This window comes from Quercus robur, chromosome 6 (genome assembly GCF_932294415.1).
Source record: "Quercus robur chromosome 6, dhQueRobu3.1, whole genome shotgun sequence".
Classification (NCBI taxonomy): Eukaryota; Viridiplantae; Streptophyta; class Magnoliopsida; order Fagales; family Fagaceae; genus Quercus; species Quercus robur.
Window position 1 is genome coordinate 14,606,138 of NC_065539.1, and position 19,342 is coordinate 14,625,479.

Here is a 19,342-nt window from a genome sequence, read left to right on the forward strand (position 1 = left end):
TCAATCTCATACTCCTGTGTAAAACCTTTTGCAACAAGACGAGCTTTGTAGCGCTCAATGGATCCATCAGAGCGAGTCTTAATCTTGTAGATCCACTTACAACCAACCACAGATTTCCCGGGGGGGGGAGTGTCACCAAATCCCAAGTATGATTTTTAGATAATGCATCAAGTTCCTCTTTCATTGCAATCTGCCATAAAGGGTCAGTGGAAGCTTCACGATAGGTGTGAGGCTCATGTAGTGTAGCAAGAGCAGTGTAACAATGATAGTCAAGTAAATGTGTAGAAATAGATCTTACTCGAGTTGAGTAACGAGGTGGAATGTCTTGTGCAAGATCTTCAGGCAGAGCAGGAGTAGGGGACCCAAGCTCAGGGTTGGGGTTGGGTAGCTCATCTTTAACCTGTTCATCTTCCACCTATTCATTAAATGGTGAACTAGGAAAGGGATCAGTGATATCTGGTGGTTGGACAGAGAAGTCTACAAGAGAATTAGGAGCAACTACAGGAGGATCAGGAGCAGCTACGGAAGGAATATGTTCCTCATCTGGAAAAAGATCTAAAACAGAGGAGGAAGATAGGGAGGCACGAAAGTGAGAGAGCTCGACAAAGAGGCGATGTTCCCAAAAGACAACATTGCGGGAAACACGAAAACGATGAGAGACAGGGTCATAACACCGATACCCCTTTTGAGTTTCGCCATAACCAAGAAAACAACAAAGTCTTGACTGAGGCTCAAGTTTGTTATGCTCATGTGACTGAAGAAGAACGAAACAAGCAGAACCAAAGGAGCGAAGGTGGTGATAGTCTGGAGATGACCCAAAAAGGCGCTCATATGGAGTTTGATTTTGGATAATCGGACTCGGAATGCGATTAATAGCATGAACAGCATGAAGAGCAGCTTTGCCCCAAAAAGGAGCAGGAACTTTGGCAGAGAGAAGGAAAGCACGAACAGTGTCAAGAATATGACGAAGTTTCCGTTCGGCTCTACCATTTTGCTGAGAGGTACCTGGACAAGTTAGTTGATGAACAGTGCCATAGGAATGCAAAACAGCTTGGAAAGCATATTGAGTATATTCAAGAGCATTATCAGATCGAAAAATTTTGATGCGTTTGGAAAACTGAATTTCAACCATTTTTGCAAAATTAGAATATACTTGCAATAATTCAGAACGATGTTTCATATTAAAAATCCAGCTATAGCGAAAGTAATCATCAACAAAGACAACAAAATATCGAGACCCACCAATACTAGAAACAGAGGAAGGGCCCCAAACATCAGAATGAATAAGGTCAAAGATATCAGTGGATATTGATTCACTAATATTGAAAGGCAAAGCTGGTTGTGTTCCTAATTGGCACGAAACACAATCAAAATTTTTTGTAGACACTGAACCTAACAAACCTCTAGAAGCTAATTGATATACCCGAGAGGAAGATGCATGACTAAGTCGAGTATGCCAAAGTGCAAGGGAAGGAATTGAAGAAGCTGTAGCAGCTGCAGCAACAGAAATAGGAGCAACAAGTGGAAGACGAAGGTTGTCCACGGGAAACATACACCTAACTCTGGGACCAGTCCCAAGCTCCCGTCCCATCCTCGGATCATGCACAATACACCCAGAATAATCAAAGATAATGTGATAACCCAACTCAGCTAATTGTCCAAGAGAAAATAAATTATAAGAAAGGTCAGGAACATTAAAGACTCCAGGAACCGAGAGATTGGAGGTCGCAACAGATCCTATATTATGACCAGACATTGTGGAACCATTTGCTGTGCAAATATTAAGAGGATGCGGTGCAGGTTTAAGGTCAGAAAATAAGGACGAGTGAGGTGTCATGTGATTGCAACAAGCAGAATCCATAAGCCAAGAGGTAGGAGACATACCAGATAAAGCTGAGAGAAAAGAGGAATAAGATGCATTACCAACCATACGAATGACATTGGCGATGATATTTATAAGGTCATCTCTAGAAATAGTGAAAGTGGATCCAGAAGACTGAGACTTTGCAGAGACGGGAGCCATAGGTTGGACACTCTCAGTGTTAGCAACAGTAGCCGCAGAAATGGAAACAGCTGATTTGTTGCATTGATAGCAAGTCTTAATATTATGGCCAAAACGTTTGCAAAAACTGCAAAAACGTTTGTTGGATTGTCGGCGACGATTGTTGCAAAAGGAAGAAGACTTGTCCTTATTCTTCATTTTGAAGCAAAATACGCAAAAATGGACTGCAAAAATGAAATCTACGCGAAAAACTGGGTAAGGAGCACTTGTACTGCAAAAAAGTCAACTCTGCGGAAAAGTCAACGGTTAACGGTCAAAGTCAACGGTCAAAGGTCAACTCCAGTGATGACGTCAGCAAGATGACGTTATCGGATGACGTCAGCTAGGGCTGACGTAGATGATGACGTGGCAGAGATGACGTCAGCAGGTGACCCAACGGCGCGTGGGGCGCGTGAGCGCGTGGTTCAATCTTCACCGAAACTTCTGTCGGCGCGTGAGGGTGCGTGGAAAGCCTGATGATGCCGATTCTTCACTGGTGATGTAAATCGGAGCAAGACGATTCCGATGATTGCAACGGTGAGATGATCGGAGCAACACAGATGGCGCGTGGAAAAACGACCGAATCTTTGACCGGCGCGTGAGAGGTCAGATGATGATGATTCCGGCGGCTATGTGTAGATCGGTTGAAAATCTACACGTTGATATTTCTTATGTCTTAATCGGAGGTCTGATGTGGAAGACCTGACGGAGGCAGTGATCTTGGTGGCGGTGATCGAGCTTTTGACGGTGAAGATTCAACCTTGGCACCTCTGAGGGCACATAAAAGGTTTACTGACCAAAGAAGTCGAGGCAGCGGAAAATACCAACAAAGACAGGACTGCAAGACACAAGAAGGTTAGAGCCAATGACTCTGATACCATGTTAAAAATAGTGAATGATTGTATTGTATTTCATCAATTAAAGAATATACATCGGTGCCTTAATATAGGAGACATATGTGTGCGGTACAAGTAAAGTGTAGTACAAGTATAAGTGTGCTATACAAGTAACCTAGCTGGGCCTAAAGTCCATAACATAATATACGTTAACACTTTTGAATTAATTTTTTTCTTTTTTATTGTTTGTTTGAAGATCTTTTTCAAGTTTAAAATATTTTCAAAATCAATCTTAGTAATTTAAGTTTCCGTTATTTTACAACATGAATAATTCCGAATAACAACTGTGAAAGATCTTAGCATTCTACAAGTCATCCTCTTGCGAAGCATTATTCTCATCAAAAACCCAATTAATCTGATTACAATAAATTTTTAGCAGAAAAAATAATTTCCAACTGTAGGTCTAAATTGAAATATTGTGAACACATCGATTGTCTTTACAATGTATAAGGGTGAGTTTGGTTCAGCTTTTTGAAAAAGTGCATAATGAAAAAGTAGAGTTTTGTAAAAGTGCATAATGAAAAAGTTGAGTGTTTGGTTAGCACTTATAAAAGTGGCTTTTTGAGGGGTAAATGACCAAAAAGGACAATGTATATATAAGGGAATTTATTTCATACTTTTTTATTTTATTTTTTTTTATGTGAGTTTGTTTCATACTTAAATCAATTACTTCATCATACTTAAATCAATTCTTCTCTTTCTAAAAAAATTATTTTTTTCTTACCAATATTAGCTAATAATAACCTACCACTTAAGATTTATTGTGAAAGTATTGTAAAAATATTGTGATAAAAATTGATAGTAATTTTAATTTTAACATACTATTAAAATATTTTTTTTCTCTTTCTAAAAAAATTATTTTTTTCTCACCAATATTAGCTAATAATAGCCTACCTTAAAATTTATTGTGAAAATATTATAATATAATTTCTTTTTTCTCCCTTTTTTTTCTCTCCACACACGTGGCTCTACTTCCTTTTTTTTTTTTCTTTTTTTTTTTTCTCCTCTTTTTTTCTCATCCACCCACGTAACTACACTCTTTTCTTTTTCTTTTTCCTTCTTTCCTCTACCATCTTCAGTCCAGAACATTCCCAGCTCTCTTTCCTTTTTTTTTTTTTTTTGCCTCTTAGCACTTCGGTCCTAAACACAGCTCTGCTTCTTCTTCTTTTTTTTTTTTTTTTTTTCCTCTTAGCACTTCAAATCGGAACACATCGGAACCATCGGAACCCAGAACTCATCCTTAATTCTTTTTTTTTTTCACACTCCAGAGAAGAAGATGATGATGATGATGATGATGAAGATGAAGATGAAGATGATTGAAACATAAGGATTTTGGGATTTTGGTTTTTTTTTTTTCTATGGATTTTAGGTTGATTTTGAGTTGGGTTTGGGATGGGTTTTCCGGATTTGAGTTGATTTTAAGTTGTTTTTGTGTTGATTTTGAGTTATTTTTGGTTTGGTTTTGTTGATTCTGTGTTCGGAATATCAAAGGTTGAAATGGGTTTTGTTGATTGAGGGGCGTGAGAGAAATAGCTGGGTATTTCGGTCTTTTTGGTTATTGCAACAGTAATATACAAAACGCGCACAGCGCGTTTTGATTTATGGACCCCTGAGGGTCCATATTTCTTCCGCGTTTTGCCTTCAGTTTTTATAAAAGTTCAAAACGCAACTTTTATAAAAAAGTTGCGTTTTTGAGCTTACCAAACGCAAAAATTGATTCAGCTTTTTTGAAAACGCCCTTTTTAGGCTCAAAAAGTGGAACCAAACGGGCACTAAGTCTGGTGCCACTCCTTTACAATACTCTATCATTGTCTGTAAGAGCATTCGACCGTATCATCATCACTTTCACTTTATGACACAGCAATAAACCTCCACACAGATTTGAAATTTGTTGTCAAATTCATTGACTAGTGACTACTTTGTCATTGGTCCTTTTTAGAACATGGCCGTAACTAGTCGTCGTTCTACGCGTTCCAAACGCATAATAAGTTAAATAAAAAAAATATATATTTTGATGGGAAATTAAAAAAAAATTATAATAATAAAAATAGAAATAATATGTCTATAATATTTTCACAATATTTTTAAAACAAATCATAAATGGCAGATTATTACTCATTCTTATTGCGGGGTAAAAAAGTAATCTTAGTGTTAAATTTAAATTTAAACCAATAACAATTAACTACCTATAATTTGTTGTGAAAATTTTCACAACTGTTTTTTTAAATTTAAAATTATTACATTAATTTAATCCAATTTCTTCTTCTCTCAAAAAAAAAAAAAAAAAAAATCGAATTTCTGATAACGACACCTAAACAAAACAATGTCAGACTTCCAACATCCAGAGTAGTATTAATGGTAGTTTCAAATGACCAGGAACAAGACCCAGCCAGTTCAGTTACACCAATTAAACTCTTTAACTAATAAGTAGTGCAATCAAATTTCGGATCATCTTCTTCCTTCTCCTCTCCAATCTCCAAAAAAATTTCTGTAACAAACGCAATTACTCAGAAAGCAACATAGTTTTGCTCAAAAAAAGAAAAAGAAAAAGAAAGCAACAAAGTAATATTACCGTTATGTCTAACTTTATTTTTTGGTCAGGTTTTCGCTCGCACCTAGGCCACCTGCAGCTAAAGTTTGAAATGTGTGTAAAATGGTTTAATATGTGAAAATATGAGTTTGAAATTACTTACCAAATAAACCCTTTATTTTTTGGTCAGGTTTTTGCTTGCACCTAGGCCTTACGTACAGCTAAAGTTTGAAATTACTCTAAAAAGAGAAAGGGACTGTATTTATTTGAATTCCGCCTTTGTGCCTATACAAGGCGAGGCATATTTGAGAGAGATTAGTTACAATATTGCAAGTAGAAGTCGAAAATGGAGATCCGATTAGCGAAGCCTTTTGATCGGAAACAGAAACACTCCTATGAGAGGACGCTTCAGAATTGGTTGAAGCTGAGGGAATTGGAGGAAGCTGAGCGTTTCGAATCCCAGCCTATCCGCTCTTCCAACCAGGTCTCGCCCCTCTCTCCCTTGAACTATTTATTTTATTTATGATTCGGTTTATTTCATTCAACCAAATACAGAAACAAATGCTACAAGGAACAGTGCCCACATCACGTTACAAGCTTACAGAAATAGAAATATGTCACAAATTACCAAAGGAATTCGATTTAGTGTTGAAAACGAAAGAAATTCTTTCCTTTTCTCTTCTTCTTGAAATAAAAACCTCCATAGTTATCTCATGTCCTTTATAGTTTATACCTAGGTTGATTATTTGGAGAGTTGAAGATTATATGATCAAAGGACATAGATCTGACGAGTCCCCACACGTAACTGCTCTCGTTTTTGAAATTGAAACTTAACCTGTTCTTTCCAATTTTATACTTTCTTTATCTGCTTTTTCTTCCGCGTTTACAAACCAAACACCTTGAATTGAACTCTTTTTTTTTTTTCTTTTTTTTTTTTACACCCAAGAGAAACAGTTTGACCCTCATTCTGGTTTAACTAATCTCCGTTCGAGATTTGCAAACTTCATTTCTAGACTATCAAAACTGAATTATGCCAATCTTCTTTTTTTAGCTAAAGTGACACTCCCTCCCTCTTTCTTTCGTATCGGCCAAATCTCGTTAGATCCAGCTAGATTTCGGCCAAAATCCGGCGAAATCGGAAAACCCGAAACCAACCGAGGAAAACTCAAAATCCGATACAACCGGACCCGGTTGATCTGAAACTGTATTCAGGTCGGTTGCGGGTTGAAATCTTCCCCACTCGAGAAGGTCGGGTCAAGTCCGGGTTGGGTACAAACCCGACCCGTGGACACCCCTAAAAGTCATGTAGCTCAACATGCATTTTTAGTTTCCAATGGAGAAGTCTTGGGTTTAACTCTCCTACTCTCAATTATCGAACTATCAAAAACAAATAGAATCTTATAATCCTCAAAACCCCCTTGTTGGTCCTACGTAAGGTCCCGATTTTAATAATCATGATTATAGCAACTCTGCTTTTCTTGGTGGCTCGGCTCACGTTTGTAGCAAGTCATTCTTGGAATAAATTTTAAGCTATGAAGCACCAATGCAGTTGGAAGGGTGCCGCATCGGAGTCCGACGTGGCCCGACGCGACTGCCCGTGCGTCGGTGTTGCGTCTGAGCTTTTTTTTTTTTTTTTTTAAATATATTTTTTTCTCTGATTCGTGCCGACTCAGCTCAATTCATGCCGACTCGGCTTCGATTCTTGCCGATTCATGCTGAACCAGGCTAATTCGGCCAAAATTGAGTCGTATCAGCCGAATCAGGTCATTTCGCCCGGCCGTCGAGGCTGACCGAAAAAGGCCGAAATCAGCCTTGAATCATGCTGGAACCAAGGACGGCCCTAGGCCTAGGCCATTTAGGCCATGGCCTAAGGCCCCCTGACATAAAAAGGCCCCCAAATATGGGGGGTAATTTTTTTTTTCTTAATTAAATAAAAAGTGTGAGTTAAGTATATATTTTATCCTAATATTAAGAAGGTCTAAAACATTAGAGTTATACTAGTATATTACAAGTTTTATTTCATAGGTCCTACAAATCGATATGTCATCAATGAAGTAATTCAATACTCATTTATTCTTTTGTTGAAGTGCTACCTCATTGCTACATCAGTTTGTAAATTTTTTTTAGTAAAATTTGTAATAAGTTTAGCATTTTCTTCACAAAAATAAAATAATAATAATAAAAATACAGCACAGTCACCATTAAGTGTATGAAAAATGCTAAAGCTAATACAAATTTTAGGAAAAAAAAATTACAAACTGATGTGACACTTAAATAATATAATAAAATAAATGTTTGAATAACTTTTCTTTTATTGGTAATATGCCAATTTGTAAAATCTATATAGTAATTATCATTAGCTCATTTGGGGTAAATTAGTCATATTAATAAGTAAGAATTAAGAATGGAATTGAAATTAAATAAAAATAAATAAATATTATTTAAATGATATTTAGATATAAAAAGGCCCAATAAAATTCTCGTCAATCTTGAGGCGAACCTGTGGGAAACACGTGAAGGGAATGTGGGAGAGGTTCTTTGTGTAGTTCTGTGGGACACGTGAAGGATTGCGGGTGAGAATGGGAAACAGTATTAACTATTAAAGGTGGAGAATGCCAAAGCTTGATGAGTTGGTGTCTTGTGTGTAAATTGCAGTAATGGAAAACTGTAAGGCACGTCATGGGCCTTTGGTAGGGCCGTATGGTCTTATACGAGATAAATATATGGTTGAGCCTTTGGATATACGAAACCCATAAAGATGTCCAACTGTCCATCCAATATATTAATGTCACAGAATATTATTAGTCAAACCACGTTTCGAAACCATATATATAATATATGATGATTTAGAGATTTCCGATTTTGTTTTTTTGCTGAATTTCATTGATCTGTGATTGAATCAGCGTTTTTTAATTATTTTATTGTGTTTTCTTTTTTGTTTTGTGAACCAAGGCCATAGTAATGTGTTTTTTAAGAATATTTTAATAGTAAAAATATATAGAAAATATAAATAAAAATATTTTTAATAATTTTTTAATTGCCGCACTCCGCCGCACCGACACCCTATTTTTTCAAAAATTGTTGAGTCCCGCACTCGCACCCGAATCCTGAAACGCACCCGTGCTTCTTAGATTTTAAGTTTATCGATGTACCTTAGAAAAAATTTCTAGAGCTACAATTATTCAATAGTGAACATTGTTGTCCAAGACTACATGTGATATACAACCATATGCTGTGGGTTTAAATCATGAATCAAGCGAAATTGATAATTATATGATTTGCTCCCATTCTTTGGCTCTTGTCATTGGCTTGTTTATCATTTCATGCTTGATCTCAAAGTTTTGAACCATTTTTAATTATGTCCGGTGCTTAATAATTCCATCGTCCAAGATTGACATAAACATCAACACTACCAATATTCCATATTTGATCCAATCAGTTATATATTGAGATGGGATTTTCAGTCACGGCTTAATCAATCAAAACCTCTTTGTTTTTGATTGGCCTAGAATCACAGTTCACAAATATTATGTCGTAATCAAGTGGGAAAAGACCATGTTAAATAAGCACATTAGCCATTAATCTAGCTTTGGAATTTGAAGAAGCTAATTGGTATCTTGACTCAGCTTTTCCATGAAAGAGTAATTGGTGGAAGTGGTAGCATGAGCTTGATCTTAGAAAGAGAATCTCATGTGAATTTAAATTTCTCAAAGCAGAATGAGCACTTTGGTATTAGAGTAGAACATGAATTGGATTCTCAAAAGAAAGAAAAGAACATGAATTGTGTCATTAAGTTATTAGTATTTTAGACCTCATTACTAATCATGAACGCAACAGGTAGGAGTTGGTTACTTGTTAATCTAAAATCCCTGAAGTATTTTGAATATTTTCAAAAGATAATTGTGTTTCATTTTTAAATTCACATACTTTATGCCTCCCCCTTGGGTTGTATTTTACGTTTCATAGTCCAGTTACTCTTTGGATACAAAATGGAAATCCAGATACCTGAATTCCTTTTGTGCAGATGGAATACCAAAACCAAACTGTACAGAGGTTATGATAGTAACTCGATTAAAACTTGGGAGACTAACTACTATTCTATTTGAGTATTGTAGGAGACGGTCACGATTATAATTGATACTGGAGGTAAGTTTCTTTAAAGTTAATGTAAATTTAGATTATATTAAAAGGTTCTCCATTCTGACTATGATGTCTGCAGGCTGGCCACAAAGTGACTACGTTGTACCTAAGGAAGAAGTTGCAGGTTTTGGGATTTTTGATGAAGAATTGGGATCTATTGTTGAAAATCCTGCCACTTCAACCATCAATGGGCTTACTACTGATAGTGATGGTGAAGAATTGGGATCTATTGTTGAAAATTTCTCCATCGATGGGCTAACTACTGACAGTGATGGTGAAGAATTTGCATCTATTGTTGAAAATCCCTCCATCGATGGGCTTTCTAGTGACACTGATGGTGAAGAATTTGGATCTATTGTTGAAAATCCCTCCATCGATGGGCATACTACTGATAGTGATGGTGAAGAATTGGGATCTATTGATAGTGATTTGCTGGATCGCAGACAAGAGAATTTTTGTATTTACTTTCGAGACGCACTTACTGCGGTCCTTTTAGCATGTGCTTTAAAGGGTTCTTTTACTCGTGCAAACAATCTACTCTCTTCCTTAAAGAGTCTGTCGGCTGAGGGTGCATGTATCCCTGACCCTACATGGGAGTGGACCCCACACGCATGCGATCAACCTTCATGTGAAATGAATAAAACATACATCGGATACATGGTATATTTTTTTATGGTTAAATGGGCCCTTTTGGGTGAAAATTGATGAGGCCATGTGTTTTCTCTCCTCTCACCAAAATTGTATTTTTCTAAATTGGAGAGAAAATTTAAAAGAGAAAAATAGTTGTAATCAATGACTAAATTACCCATTTTCTTTTTATGTGTTCGACACGAACTTGCTATTTGCCTCTTTTTTTTTTCCTCCTTTTTTGTTGAGAAAATCATGCTTTCTTGGTGTTGATACTTGTAGGGGCAAGGGCCCAAGATCATACAATGGGCCTTGGGCCCCGTATGGGAAATTCGACCACGTCCGAGGAGAAGATGTGGGTGCCAAAAGGGCTCCCGGCCCAGTTCTTGTGGGCCTGAAGATGTTTAAAAGGTGGTATGAGAAGAAAAGTTTCCTCGGGCGTAACAAATATGGCTCAGGCATGCACTCTGCCTGCTAGAAGGACCTCCCCAACGGGGCATTAGTAACAAGGATGAGTCCCACAGGCCCGTATGAAGGAAGGAAACATTGGGTGTCCAAGGAGAGGCTGTAGCTGCCACATTAAATGCATTGCAGCTACTTTTCTGGCCGCACTAATGTGGAGAAGACCTGTGAACAGTGCTGCCTTAGCTACCGCAATTCACAGAAAGATGGGGGGGATGTTCGATGGGACAAGCACTCAAGTAAGTGTCCAGATGATCAACAAGTGTAAGACCCTGATGACTTTAAGAAGATTATATAAGAAAGGGAAGTCCCCATGAAGAAGGGGACGGAAAAAAAAGAAAGTTAGAACAGAAGAACGGTGTAAGAATCATAGTCTGTGAACAATGACCCGTGTTCATTCCATGCGTCTTCTCGGACCAGAAATCTATTGACGTGAAGGGTATTTTTCATCTTTAGCTAGAATGTACTTCGTTAAGGCCTAGTTCTATAGCTCACTCTCTACAAATTCATTATTTCAGGGCTCCTTGGACTAGAATCCCATACCTGTTGGGCCTGGGCTCCAAATTGTGGCCCTACAATTGGCGCCGTCTGTGGGAAGAACTTGTGCCTCAGCAAGTGAGACTGTTAGAGATGGAAGGATCAGGTCTGCGCCAAACGGGACACGCAGACTCCCAACGGCAGGACAACTTTCTGAACCTCGAACGAGAAAGAGATCAAGAAAAGCGACGAGAGGGTAGCGTAAATATCTCCTACACGAGCAGAAGTCACTCGAAAGGGAAAGGTCATGCATCCCAAAAGCGGGACGATAATAGGGCTCTACAGCAAGAAATCGACGACTTGAAGAAGAAGCTGCGTCGAGCGCAATGAAGGCGTTCTTCCCCCAGTCCGGACACTAGCGATGAGGAGGAAAATGAGTACAGGTGAAGGTTGAGAACCTCGCCAAGTGAAACCTTCTCCTACGAGGAAGAGCAACCTCACAAACGCGGCCCCAAAAGTCTGTCTTACAAGGGCCTAGCAAACGACGCCATGAGTAAGGCCCTGGACTGCATCTCTCAGTCACCCTTCACGCGCAGGATAGAGGGGGCTGAGCTTCCTCGACGATTCCACCAACCCACTTTCGCCATATATAATGGTCGGACGGACCCCGTAGAGCACGTAAGCCAGTTTAACCAGAGGATGGCCGTCCATTCCAGAGATGAGGCATTGATGTGGAAAGTGTTTCCGTCCAGTTTGGGACCCATGGCGATGAGATGGTTTGACAGCCTCAAGCCAAACTCCATAAATTCTTTTAAGCAGCTAACACAGGCTTTCGGTTCTCGCTTTATAACGAGCAGTAGGGTTTCTCGGCCCTTAGATTCCCTCTTGTCCTTGTCCATGCGAGAAGGAGAGACCCAGAAGGCCTACTCGGATAGGTATTGGGAGATGTATAATGAGATAGAGGGAAATTACGATGACGTCGCCATCAGCACATTCAAGAGAGGCCTGTCGACCGAGCACGGTTTAAGGAAGTCCTTGACTGGGAAACCAGTCACCAGCGTGTGCCAACTCATGGACCGAATCAACAAGTATAAGAGAGTCGAAGAGGACCAATAGACGGGAAAGGGCAAAGCGAAGGTTGTCCCTCAGGAGAAGAGGGACTTCAGGTCAAGCCGATTTAACAACAGTAACCAGCCGAGAAGGGATTACTTGGAGCAGTCTGGATCCACTGGAGCACAGGCAGTCCATGCTGTGTTCCAAGAACCATTACACAAGATTTTAGAGAAAGTCAAGAACGAACCGTTCTTTCAATGGCCAAGTAGGATGGCAGGCGACCCCGCGAAACGCAACCAGAACCTATATTGCGAATACCACCAAGAACCAGACCACACCACCGATGACTGCAGAAACCTGAAAAACCACCTAGATCGACTGGTCCGAGAGGGAAAGCTGAGGCACCTCTTACAGCATCTTGTTGGACGATAAGAGCAGACGAGCGTTGAGGCAAGGTAAAGCACCTTGAGACCGCCCATTGGCACGATAAATGTCATTCTTGCCGCTCTAGGAAGAACTGGCTCCCATCCTTTCAGAGTGATGTCGGTGGCCCGACTCCCCGTTGAAGCTGACGACCGGGAGTCTAAGAGGGCTAAAGGGATGGCCTTGCCCATACTCGGATTCTCGGATGAGGATAAAGTTGGAACCATCCAGCCCCACGTCGATGCTCTAGTCGTCACACTCAGGATTGGGGGATATCACGTGAGGAGGGTGCTAGTTGATCAGGGCAGTGTCGTGGAGGTAATGTACCCTGACTTGTACAAGGAGCTGAAGCTGAGACTAGAAGACCTGACAGCATATGACTCCCCTTTGGTGAGTTTCGAAGGGAAAATAGTTACTCCGAAAGGCCAGATTAGGCTGCCTATACAAATAGGTTCAGACATAGTAGAGGTGGACTTCATAGTGGTGGACGCATATTTGCCCTACACCGCCATTGTAGCGAGACCGTGGCTTCATGCCTAGGAGCTGTATCATCAACCTTACACCAAAAGGTGAAGTACTCGTCGAAGGGTCGGGTCAAAGAAGTGATAGGGGACCAAGCCATGGCCCGGTAATGCATGGTGTCCGCCATTTCGCGACGACTGAGTACTGAACCCTCTACCTCTGCCGAGAATGGCTTATAGTAATTAACAACCCCAGCCCTGGTCTCGGGTGGTGGGGGACCCACCGAGGAGGCGAGTTGTGAGGATTTGGAAAAAGTTCTGTGGGCTCCGATTTGGAAAGATTTTTTCAGGTTGGCTCGGAACTGCCGCCCCAAGAGAAGGAAAAGCTGATTGATTTTCTCAGAAAAAATGTGGACGTATTTGCATGGGACGCCTACGAGACTCCGGGGGTCGATCCGAATTTCATTTGCCACCATCTTAATGTTAGTCCGGCTGTGACATCTAAGAAACAACCTCCTCAGCGATCGTCGAAAGAGCATGCGGATGCGGTGAGGGAGGAGGTGATGAAATTAAGGAAAGCAGGGGCTATCAAAGAAGTTTTTTACCCTGAGTGGTTAGCCAATACATTTGTGGTGAAGAAGAAGAGTGGGAAGTGGCGAGTTTGCGTGAACTTCACAGACCTGAATAAGGCTTGCCCGAAGGATCCTTTTCCTATGCCTTGGATAGATCGATTGGTGGATTCGACCGTGGGACACCCTCGAATGAGCTTTTTAGACGCCTTTCAAGGATACCATCAAATACCCCTGGTTGCCGAAGACCAAGAAAAAACGGCTTTTGTCACCCCCGTTGGAAACTACCACTATAAGGTGATGCCCTTTGGCTTGAAGAACGCCGGGTCGACCTACCAGAGGATGATGACCAGGATATTTGAACTATAAATGGGCAAGAGCATCGAAGTCTATATAGACGACATGGTGGTGAAGAGTAAGTTAGTGTCCGATCACATGAGAGACCTCGGCGATATCTTTGAAATTCTGAAAAAATACAGGTTGCGCCTGAACACGTCCAAATGTTCATTCGGAGTTGGATCAGGGAAATTCTTGGGTTATATGGTGACCCATAGAGGTATTGAAGTCATCCCCGACCAGATTAGAGCTATCCACAGCATGCAGCCTCCTCGGAACCCCAAGGAAGTCCAAAAGCTCACCGGTATGATGACCGCCTTGAACCATTTTATCTCTCGCTCGGCGAATAGGTGTAGGCCTTTCTTCCTCTTATTAAACAAGTGGAAAGGGTTCGAGTGGACTGAAAAATGCTCCTTAGCCTTCCAGCAGCTTAAGGAGTATCTGTCTCGGCCACCAATCATGTCCAGTCTTGAAGCCGACGAGGTTTTATTCGCCTACATTTCTGTGGCCCCTTACGCAGTGAGCCTTGTGCTGATCTGAGAGGACAATGGCATACAACGGCCTGTCTACTACGTGAGTAAGTCGTTGCATAAAGCAGAGATCCGTTACCTCCCCTTGGAAAAGGCCGTCCTGGCAATCGTACAAGCCACGCGAAAGCTCCCCCACTATTTCCAGGCACACACCGTTGTTGTATTAACCCAACTCCCGCTCAGGTCAATACTCCGGAGTGCCGATTACACAGGAAGAATAGCTAAGTGGGGGACCATTCTCGGCGCCTTCGACATTAGGTACATGCCTCGCACCGCTGTGAAGGGCCAAGTTCTTGCGGATCTGGTAGTTGAGTTTGTCGAACCCTCACCAGAAGAAGGGAGAGGGGTACCGAGCACAGACGAAAAACTGGTTGGCACAGTCTCTCAACAAGAGCCCACTTGTTGGAAAGCATACGTTGACGGCGGGGCCAATCAAAGGGGCTTTGGGGTGGGGCTCATCCTGATTTCCCCCAAGGGGATTACCATCGAAAAATCGCTAAGACTGGACTTCTCGGCCACGAATAACGAGGCAGAATATGAGGCCTTGTTGTAGAAACAGGGCGGGAAACAGGGCGGGAAATCCATAAACATGTTCTCGGACTCAAGACTTGTTGTAGGTCAAGTAAATGGGGAATTGGAGGCAAGGGATGAAAAAATGCAAGAGTACCTAGTCCAAGCTAAGCGCTTGCAGTCGCGTTTTAACTTTTTTAGCCTAATGCATGTATCCAGGAGCGGAAACACCCATGCTGATTCTCTTACCACGCTAGCCACCTCGTCGGCGCAATGCCTACCTCGAGTTATACTCGTGGAAGATCTACACAGACCCTCGGTGGTGAAAGTCGGGACGATGCATGTTCACAACGTCAGGGAAAGGCCTAGTTGGATGGATCTTTTAATACTGTTTTTAAAGGAGGATATCTTACTCGAAAAGAAGAGCGAGGCCGACAAGATTAGAAGAAAGGCTTCTCGATTCTGGCTGTCCGAGAACTTGAAACTGTATAAGCGCTCATTTTCAGGACCGTACTTACTATGCGTACACCCAGATGCCACATAGCTTATCCTAGAGGAATTGCACAAAGGAATTTGTGGGAGCCATACCGGGGGTAGATCCCTGTCCCATAGGGCCATAACCCAAGGTTATTGGTGGCCGAGCATGCAGAAAGGGGCGCACGAATACGTGAAGAAGTGTGATCAATGCCAGAGGTTCGCCCCAAATATACATCAACCAGGCGAGACCCTTAATTCGTTGTCCAGCCCTTGGCTGTTCGCACAATGGGGCCTGGATATTCTAGGACCATTTCCTAAAGCAGTGGGGAATAAAAGGTTCCTTCTCGTTGGCATTGATTATTTCACAAAATGGGTCGAAGCCGAGCCACTGGCAAACATTAGAGACGTAGATGCCAAGAAATTTATTTGGAAGAACATCGTCACCAGGTTCGGAGTCCTTCACACCCTTATCTCGGGCAACGGTCTCCAGTTCGATAGTAAGACTTTCAGAAGGTATTGCAGCGAGTTGGGAATTGTGAATAGATACTCCACACCGGCTTACCCACAGGGGAATGGGCAGGCGAAGCCGTCAACAAAGTCATAGTAAATGGGTTGAAGAAGAGGTTAAATGATGCGAAAGGGAGATGGGTAGAAAAATTGCCCCATGTCCTGTGGACGAATCGCACCACGCAGCGCAGATTCACAGGGGAGACCCCCTTTTCGATGACCTATGGAGCTGAGGCTATCATTCCTCTAGAAACAAACTTCCCAACGCTGAAGACCAGCACATTCTGTCCTAATGTTAATAACAGGCTGTTGGAAAAAAGCTTAGACCTCATCGAGGAAAGAAGGGAAAAAGCAATGGTCCAACTCGACTACTACCAACATAAACTTAAACAAGGTTATGATGCCAAGGTGAAGCTGAGACCACTAGCACCTAGGGACTTGGTATTAAGAAAAGTCTTGGGCACTGCAAGAAATCCCGTGTGGAGAAAGCTCGGACCAAATTGGGAAGGGCCGTATCGTATCACCTCGGTGGTCGGTATAGGGGCCTACTTTTTAAAAGATTTGGATGAATATGTAGTGTCATATCCATGGAATGTAAATAACCTGAAAAGGTACTATTATTAATAAAAGTTCATATTCATGGTACTACCCACTGTGCATTCTTATCTAAGTGTTAAACAGAACTTAAGTCCTGTGTGGCTCCTCGAACCACAGGCTTAGGAGAAATTAATTATTACGCAGTTTTTATCTAAGTGTTAAACAGAACCCAAGTCCTGCGTGGTTTCTCGGATCACAGGCTTAACCACTACACAGTTTTTATCTAAGTGTTAAACAGAACCCAAGTCCTGCGTGACTCCTCGGATTACAGGCTGGGGGGAAATTAACCACTACGCAGTTTTTATCTAAGTGTTAAATAGAACCCAAGTCCTGCATGACTCCTCAGACCACAGGTTTGGGGTAAATTAACCACTACGCAGTTTTCATCTAAGTGTTAAACAAAACCCAAGTCCTCCGTGGCTCCTCGAATCACAGGCTTGGGGTAAATTAACCACTACGCAGTTTTTATCTAAGTGTTAAACAGAACCCAAGTCCTACGTGACTCCTCGGACCACAGACTTGGGGGAAATTAACCACTACGCAGTTTTTATCTAAGTGTTAAATAGAACCGAAGTCCTGCATGGCTCCTTGGACCACAGGCTTGGGGGAAATTAACCACTACGCAGTTTTTATCTAAGTGTTAAATAGAACCGAAGTCCTGCGTGGCTCCTTGGACTATAGGCTTGGGGGAAATTAACCACTTCGTGGTTTTTATCTAAGTGTTAAACAGAACCCCAAGTCCTGCGTGGCTCCTCGGACCACAGGCTTGGGGGAAATTAACCACTACGCAGTTTTTATCTAAGTGTTAAACAGAACCCAAGTCCTGTGTGGCTCCTCGGACCACAGGTTTGGAGGAAATTAACTATCATTCTTTCATTCGTACTTAGCCGTATTGCTTAAACTACGAGTAACGGTTTGTCCTCGAAAATCTAGTAACATAGTCAAGATTCATTCATAATGAAAGCAAAAATGGAAGCAGTAAAACAAAATTCAAAAAAGAAATTATATCATTCATTAAGTTCCAAGATGTGTTATCTTACAAGCGTTAACAAAAGCTAAGGAAATGAAAGACAAAACAAAACAACTACAAGAAAAGCCCTACTCTAATGTCCTAAGCTTTATCTTGGGTTGAGCTCTTAGTAAGGACCTCTGTCTCGGGGTGATCACCTCCTGCCGTGGGCTTGGGTTCGGCCTCCTTGGCTTGCGCAACAACGTCCCTTACAGTGAGGGCGTCCTCAGGCGACTTGTCCTTAGCTGGTGGCTGTACCTCCTCGTTCCCCCCTTTTTCTTCAGGTATGAGGGAATCTGGAGCAGTGGTCGGAGCAGAAGGGGGCTCCTCAGGAGGAACCGAACCCGAAATCTTGCGAATATCCTCAGGGAAGAAGATATTCTCAATCTTCCTAAGGTCGGAGTCCGCAGGAACTGCCACCCGGTCCAAGGCTACCCCCCAGGACATGGTGATGTAGTCCCTACAAACCGCAGCTACCTCCTCGGCCAGCCTGGCCTCAGTATCCGCCACTCCGCGCTCATAGGAGGTTGACACTGCAGCCTTAGTCGCCTCCCTGGCCAAGTGAGCTGCCTCTTTTGCCTGTAGCAGCTGTGCCTTAAGGTCCGAGACCATTTGCTTCTCGGTCGCAAGGTTTATTTCTGATAGATGGAGCTGCTGGCACATGTCCTCGGCCTGCTTCGTTGTAGTCTTAAGGCCCACCTTGTCACTATCTCGGGCCTTAAATGCCTCTTTTATCTCATTTCTCAAGCGCTCTTTTTCCAGCCCAAGAGCACCCGCAACCTTCTCCGCAGTAAGGCGGGACTGAACCTCAATGTTCAGCTTTTCCCGAGATTTCTTCGCCCATTCCTCAGCCACGAAGATTTGTTGGGTGACCTGCATAGGAGTAACGAAAGAATCATTAAAAGGAAAACGATGAATAGACAAGCATGGAATAAAGGAACTGAACAAGGAAGAGTCTTCGTTTTACCATGGACAGATCTCTCTTCAAGGACATGAAGAGACCCTGTTGCCGGGTAGCTCGGAGCTCCTCCATGTCACGAGGCAGAAGGAGAGGCTGCTGCAGGGTCTCGGCGAGATAAGATGCCTGCCCCCGTTGGGACTCCCAAAGAGTCGCATCCCATGAAATAGGGGCGCCTTCCAACTCTAGGTGAGGGGACTAGGTGCGCTGCTCCCTCCTAATAGCCGCCTCCTCTCGGCTATCATTGGACTTTGTCCTCTTGTCCTTGGACTCTTTACCCTTCTTCTGTTGTTTGGCCTTTTTAGGGCCGACTTCACCTTCTTCCAATTCTTCTACTGTCCTCTTCCGCCTTAAATTGGGAAGAGATTGTAGCGCGGGGTTAGTGGAAGGGGGAAGAGGAGGGGGAAGCTTTAGCTGGAACCTGCTCCTTGGGGGCATCCTTGGAAGACTGCCCCTTGTTCCTATTGGATAAGAGTCCCCTCAGACCGGACCTCGGCTTCAAGTCCATATCCTCCTCTTCTACTTCTTGGCTTGTGTCAATTTGAGTGATTACCAGGCCAGGAGAGTGAGCTGCCGAGAAACGATCAAGATCTGAGTCGGAATCCGAGAGCTCTTCGGGCCTTGTTGGCACCTCGCCCTCCTCGGTGAAGTAGAATTGGTCGATTTCAGCCTCGAGAGATGAATGCGAAGAGTTAACTCCTTCTCCTAGGGCGGCTACCTCTTGGAGAACGCGCTGAAG

General features: G+C 42.3%; 2 protein-coding genes across 2 annotated transcripts in view; one reads left to right on the top strand and one right to left on the bottom strand.

The window, feature by feature from the left end:
- The window catches only part of LOC126732919 (uncharacterized), a 66,790-nt gene that overhangs the window by 30,149 nt on the left and 17,299 nt on the right, over positions 1–19,342 (bottom strand). The window lies entirely within an intron of this gene.
- On the top strand, positions 5,622–10,435 carry LOC126732920 (uncharacterized). The gene is made up of 3 exons (XM_050435990.1): positions 5,622–5,951; positions 9,583–9,613; positions 9,687–10,435. Exons 1-3 carry the CDS (start codon positions 5,814–5,816, stop codon positions 10,310–10,312), a joined length of 795 nt encoding a protein of 264 aa, XP_050291947.1. The 5' UTR covers positions 5,622–5,813; the 3' UTR covers positions 10,313–10,435.